General features: G+C 33.9%; 1 protein-coding gene across 2 annotated transcripts; it reads right to left on the bottom strand.

Annotated features, from left to right (window-relative positions):
• Positions 1-1441: 1441 nt before the first annotated feature.
• Positions 1442-6845, bottom strand: LOC117211594 (prolyl 3-hydroxylase 1-like). 2 transcript variants are annotated; one of them, XM_033455652.1, is made up of 11 exons: positions 6379-6845; positions 5843-6107; positions 4893-5217; positions 4694-4819; positions 3890-4026; positions 3623-3778; positions 2982-3221; positions 2787-2882; positions 2560-2713; positions 1906-2323; positions 1442-1828 (listed from the first exon to the last, which is right to left on the bottom strand). In XM_033455652.1, the coding sequence occupies exons 1-11, from the start codon at positions 6606-6608 to the stop codon at positions 1756-1758; spliced, it is 2220 nt and encodes a 739-aa protein (XP_033311543.1). In that variant the 5' UTR covers positions 6609-6845; the 3' UTR covers positions 1442-1755. The 2 variants fall into 2 exon arrangements, with proteins under 2 accessions (XP_033311543.1, XP_033311544.1); XM_033455653.1 differs by lacking the exon at positions 1442-1828 and having other exon boundaries at positions 2176-2323; positions 2486-2713; positions 6379-6844.
• Positions 6846-7126: the final 281 nt, after the last annotated feature.

Genomic DNA, 7126 nt, shown 5'->3' with positions numbered 1-7126 from the left:
TAAAATTGGTGACCACTCCATTCGATGTTGTTTAATACTTAACAAATATGTTGATATGTTTCTTTTAGTAAAGCTTTTACATTGATTGATTCTATTCTGAAAGCATTTGATCGGAAAAAATTGTTTGGAAATGTTTGATTATGTACATCGACAGTATTTAAAGATTAAATATCTATCTTTGGTACATGGTTGGGCATGATAATGTTAAAAAAAAAAAAGATAAATAAGGACGAAGAAAAAAAGAAAAGAGCATACGATTATTATGGAGTGGTTCCTGCGAAAAATCGACTGAGCTCTTCTGTGATACGCAGATGTCACTATAATTTCGTAATAAATGTTTGTAACGAAACATAATTAATGTTAGTATGATCGCGTTCACTTTCTTCCTGACTGAATTCCCGAACAAAGAACTGACGGTGTTTAAAAAGAAAACGTGGTTTAACTACGGCTTTTAATCACCCTTTAATATCATTACAGTCGGGCATAAGTTTTTTCGATTCCTATGCGTACGATTACGCAGAAATAAAACATATGATTAGATTTTATGCGACTCGCTTTTTACGTATTATTGTAATAATGACGAGAAATACAATTTTATCAGATTCTGATAAATAAAATCACACACACACACACATACACACACATACACGAAAGAAATTTTAACAAACACGCGCATTTTGTGTTGGAATTGACACGCATACAAAAAAATAAAGGCAGTCGTGTGTACAGGACTTAAAGTCATGTGTGAGAGAAAGGGAACATGAAAAAGGAATGAAAGGAAGAGAGAAAGAGAGAGAGAGAGAGAGAAATGCGTTAAAAGATAGGATTGCAATGCAATTGCATATACATAATAAACTCTTATACATAGTATAAATACGAACAAAAAGATAAATTAATACGATATACATGTTACATGATACATAGAATGGTTATGTAAGCCTGTTGACATGTAATGTCTATGTTCTAATAAAGATTAGGATATTTTATATATAAATAAACCATCAATTGTGTATGTGTGCCGTGACTATGGACATCCTTCGTGTCAATACACATATTGACATTTCATTTCTAATGTATAAAATCGCCGGTCTAATATGTTTAACAGAGACGAGAAGGTTTGATAAAAAGAATTAATGATACTTTGTACACTTAAAACAAAAAGAAAAAAAAAGGAAATGAAATGGTATGAATGAATCAAAAGAGAAATTGTGAGTAACGCAGGATATATAAAAATGAAAAAAAAATATAACATCAAGCGGAGTACATCGAGTGTTGCGAATTGATTTCATTATAATCGGTACAAAACACTTGTATAGATCTCTTGCAAGTTCTATACCATCCTTATTACAAAATAAATTTCATGTATTATATATATATAATGTATATATAATGTAATGTAAGAATAACTTGCTCGGAATTTATATAAGCAATCATACTAATGTTAAGCAATTTACCGTCGACATTTTATTCGAAAGAGCCTACTGTTCGATACTGATAAGGTACATAATTTCAATAAGCGACTCCGTTATAAGTACAGAGAAACTGAGAATTTATAATTCAACGTATGTTTACTAGGATTCACTGTTTTTGTTAATGACTATTAATGCATCTTCTCAGGTCCCAGTTTGGATATTAGGTCAGATTTTACTAACCATAAAAATACATATATTACTCTTTAAATTATTCTTCTCCTGTAGAACTTCTGAAATTGTAACACGGTATTGTAGCTATCCTTCACAACCATTCGTACTTCTCTTATAGAGAACTTTTCAAAAAATGTTTCAGCAATTCATCGCTGTGCATATATTGGATAAGCATATCCTCGTACCTGAAGATCAAAGAAATATTTTAAGACAATAAGTTACTTAACGTCTTAATACTTAAAGCATTGAATATATTATTTACTTCGGAGGCACTTGGATGTCCTTTCCCTCAAAAGGTCCTACTCGTTGAACTCTTTTCAAGATTGCCGATGCCAATACTCTCTCGTACTCAAGATATTTCTTGTCCTGAGTGAACCATAGCGCCAAAGCGCATCTCTTACCTCGTAAAATACCACGAACTCCATGGAGATTTTCTTTACCAGCAGAAAAGGCCACAATTCGTCCGCAACGTGGTGAAACAACGTTATCCGTTGTTCGAACAACGCGATCTTCGGTGAAAAAGAATTCACCACCTTGAAAATCGTCATTCAGATACAAAATCGCAGAGTAGTCTCTCCAAATATAAGCTGGACTCTCGCGAAGACAGACATCTCTATCCTTCAATATACAATTATCCGCGTGAACTTGATGACTCAGATCGTCTCGATTCACCGGCGAATCTAAATTGAAATAAAAATGATTTGCTGCTTTATTACGGGATAGGTATTCATTTTTTTCTTTTGTGTGTATATGTTTCTTTTTTCAGGTTAAAGAAAAAGGAAAAATTTGGAAGTGATTATTTAGTTGTGTTTTGACTGGTCACCGTTACCCACAAGTCGTACCAAGTGAATCGGTGCAACGCGATTTCGGCTGCGAAAGGAACCAGAAGCACGATGATGCATCAGGTGAAAATTACCGGGTAGAGCTGTGCGGCAGACCAAATGAGTGTAGGTGAAATACAGATGTCGATGATTTAGTCCGAAATACCTTTCCACATGGTCCCGGACTTGTTCGGTCTTTTCTAAAAGCAATTCCAACCATTCTGGTTTTATTTGTCCAAAGTATACCATCTAGAATCAACATCATTATCATTAATACATCAGCATATTATTGTAGACATTATATAAAATAAGAATATTTTACCAAAGCCGCTCGCCCAACAGTTATTCCCTCAAACTTTTCATATTTTGAATGTGGACTTTTATTTTCACTGTAACCATCTCCTTCTACCGCAGTCATCTATCATTATATATATATATACATATATGTACATTAAAATAATTGTTAATACAGATACAAACTTTGAAGAGTAAAATAGAAGTTCTTAATGATACATACAGTAGCGAACTGCATCATAGATTCACACTCAGTGGAATTAAGGAAACCATCGGCGACATAACGATTTTGCCCACCAAGATCCTCTTCTTTTAAATAAATATCGTTTTTGGCCTCAAAATATCTTTTATCGTGTATTTTGTGGTCCTCGAATCGTTTCATTGAAAAATTGTTTGATAATTTCGTGTAATAAAACAACGAATAACCAGGTGGTGGGTGCAGTATTGCTTCTGTATCTGATATCTGAAAAATAACCGGTTGAAAGTGGATTCCTAGAAAAATTAATCTACTAATCGCCTACATGCTTGTATAATAAACGCATGGATGCATTCTGGGTTGCATCCCATAGGCGTTTCAACGAAAATTCGAATATGACATCCAATAGAAACATAAGTAATTCGAATGGAAAAAGAACTAGTTAGTTGATAAAAAAGGAAGTATTTCTGTTTGTGAATATTTTATTATCTTTTTCTTTCAAAAGATACACAGACGTAATCAAGAGCTTTTCTTAAAGTACAAACATGTTAGACTTTAGAAAATAACTGACCGATTCGTACGCGTAAAAATCGAATAAGTGTTTCAGTCGATTGGTTTATTAGTATCAAATATGTATTTTCAATCTTTTTTATATCTCATTCTTTTACCTTTCTCAGCTCTTTCTTTTCGGTATTATTCGTTTCATTGTCCTGTTTCTCTTTTTTTATCTTCTGGAATTTCTCATTTATAACCGAAAATTCATTAGAAATGTAATGCAGCAGGTTCAATTCGTATTCCTGTCTTTTTACGTAATTGATAGCGTCCTAAAAAAAAAAAAAAATAAAAAAGGAATATAATTAATTTTGTACATGTTATTAGCATTTATTGCACTTTGTATTTTCATATTTTTAGGTGATAAATGGTTGGGTAGTCACCTCTCTCGGAGAAAAATAGTCAACCTTGACTTTTGGCTGAGCGTTATAGTATTCTTTGTTTTGCAGCATCGTTTTATCCACCGGATCAAAGAGCAAGAAACTTCCTACAGCGGCACAGGCTGCTTTTAAGTTTCCCACTATAAAAACACGTAATGATACATACTAATGTAGTATAATATTTTGCAAGGCTGCCCATGGTGGGAAATAAATTGGCTCAACGAGAGATTAAGTCAGCGGCAAAAAACTAGATTAGGCAACAGCTCGGAGCTATTTCCACGGATAAACGATGTCGATCATTAAAATGGAACAGCCTAAGCACTTACGCAAGATTAATCCAATTAAACGTCCTTCGAGCTATGACTAAGAGCTTCCTGAAGAGCTCTATTCACGAAATTACAATTAATTTGCCATGGTAATTGCAAAGGTGTAACATTTATAAGTTAACTATTCGTACATCAAGGTGTTATTATCAGTAAATTTCATGAATAACTGACGCATATATGTTTGTGATCTATTCAATCACGTGTCTCTAGTATTCATAAAATTTCTCAGAGAAAACTTCGCTACATTTTACAAACAAGATATTGGTGGCGATAAATGCGCCAGTATATATATTGTTAGCTTATTTGGTACAAGGCTATGCATTTTTTAAATACGAAAAATGTACAGCGTATATTATCACAGAAGTTAGAGATAGATACGTGTTTTGTGCAGCTATGATTAAAATTTTGCGTTCCTAGCTTCTAAAATCCCTATTAACTTATCTTAAGTTCGCATCGCAATTCGACTAGCGAGTATACTCACATTTGTAATAAGAGAACTGCAAATAATCGTAATGACTTCTGAACATGTGTCTGCGGTAATCGCCATTTATATTGTTTAACATACGCGAACACGATCGTTTGCATTTCAAACAGTACGTAAAATGATCTGAAAGAAACGGAGGGCTATTTTTAGGAAACAACAATATACCGGCTTTCGTTTATGTTTCAGATCCACTCACTTGCGATGGAGGAAGTAAATTCTGGATGCCAACCCTGGTCAAAAGGACCTTCGCAGTAAAATCTACATTCCTCCTCGGCTTCTAAGTACGATCGTAACGATGTCTCGAACAGACCGGCGGCTTCTGCATAATCTCCGTTTTCATAAGCTGAGACGCCTTTGAAGTAAACGCTGACATAAGTCGGTGTTTCTAGATTTACCACCTTCTCCTCTTCCACACCTGGCAGTGTTAAATAGCGTTTAAAAAGATTTAGATTCACCTCATGATTAGAATGTACGACTAGATAGGTAAATAGCGCGTTGGCTGCGTCTTGATATCGATGTGTCTGTAAAAAATATATTTATTAAAAAATGATAAAAAAATCAGAATAGAATTTATGGAATTAAGAGATGATGCAACGTATATGAAACCTTGTACTAAAACATGGGATCAGTGTGAAAAAGTTGATTAGTATTGCGAAAGACGAAAATTTATTAGAATCATATTTCATGCAATTATGAGATCTGATTGTTTGAAGGGATATTTTATGAGACGCATATGCAATACGCTCCGGTACATTGCTACCGAACATCAGCACGCCGATTACGTAGGCTAGGCTTTATGGTCGAGTTGACTGCTCAGAGCATTAAACTCATTATTTATCTGCTAAAAAAGTCACTAGTGTAAGGTTTACGAAGCCACGATTGCGTAAGTTCTCTTATTAGAATTCGCCAGACTCTTTTATGGGATACTAAAGAAGCATCAATCCTTTGCTAAATTTAAAGACTGAAAGCTATAATAAATCGATTAATTTATCCCATATTTTATAATACACATTTACATAATAATATATTTGCCATTTTATAATTTTTAATATTTTTTGCTTCTTTTAATTATCTTATGCGGCACCAAAGAAAAAAAGGATTAAATCATAGGATAATTTCTAATAGTTATTCTTTCTTTTTAGTTACCTGATAGTAGCAAATATGCAGGTATTCATAAATACCATTGTTCAACAATTTCTGTTCAGTTTCACGTGGTAACATCTTCAGCACATTCGAGCCAACGATCTCCCGATATTCGTTATTGCACGTTAAGAGACACAGTGTCTCTTTGATCTTTTTTTCATAAAAGTGTAAATCCTCGATGTTTTGTGGAAAAATCGGTGGTGTACCTTCAGCTTTCATACGGCATTTTCGTCTACAATTTGTTATCATTCGCTTGTAGGCCTTGTATCTAAAAGAAGTATCAAATAGAATAAAAAGAATATTGAAAAAGATATATGTGCACAGTGAAACACTTTATATTTTGTTATGTTTGCAGTTTAAAAACTGAATTTCTATTTTCTAGTAAGTAGTAAAGGTATACGTATAGGATTCTCTTGCGCTAATTATTAAATATTTTTCACTAATTATTTTCTTTTACCAACTCTTTTTATAATTATCTATAATTATAAATTAGATATAATCATTATTCTTATAATTCATAATTTCAATTTCAGATTTACCCATGAGAAACTGTGTTGAAGTCTTGAATGCAACGGTCCCAGTCTTCGTCCAGATAAGCGTGAACAGCATCCTCGTATATTTCGTTCAGAGTTCTATTATTTGCGAGTCTATTCTCCTCGTTCTGCTCTTCTAAATCCAGTAGCTCGTCGCTGGGGATTACGTTGCTCAAGGTGTCGTTACTACCAGCGATCGCGCCGCAGAAGAACAAGAGTATGACGAACCTCATCATCGTGGATACTACTCAACCGTCCCGATTCATACTGAAGTCCCTCAAGGAGAGCTGAAAGCTGGAACTGTGAGATGTGATCCACACACGAGACATACGTAATCACCTATCCCCTCCATATTCTCTCTAGTTTCCAAATGTAGCTGCAGTGCTGTATCATAATCGTGAATCCTCGATCCACCGACGTCTGATGCGTTTTTTACCATTTTAGGAATACCGCTCTGTCAAAAGTATCCATGAATATTTTAATTTAAAAATAGAATAACAATGGACTCGTTAATATTTTATAAGTCTCAGCTTAATGAGATCACATAAATATCTGCCTTATGTACGGTTGTACGACAAGCTTCTCAGGACAAAGTTAAGGTATTTCAGGGGGCACGTATATCGGTGGGAAGAATTTTTTCTGAAGATCATTTTTCGTCAAATTGTAACGTTTTAAATGAAATTCTATATTTTATTATTCATCAATTGACGCATTTTCTTGTTCTATATACAAACGTATCAAGATACTTGTGCCT

The sequence above is a fragment of the Bombus bifarius genome, unplaced genomic scaffold, assembly GCF_011952205.1.
Source record: "Bombus bifarius isolate JDL3187 unplaced genomic scaffold, Bbif_JDL3187 scf7180000008239, whole genome shotgun sequence".
Lineage (NCBI taxonomy): Eukaryota > Metazoa > Arthropoda > Insecta > Hymenoptera > Apidae > Bombus > Bombus bifarius.
This window is presented reverse-complemented; position numbering and strand designations above follow the sequence as displayed.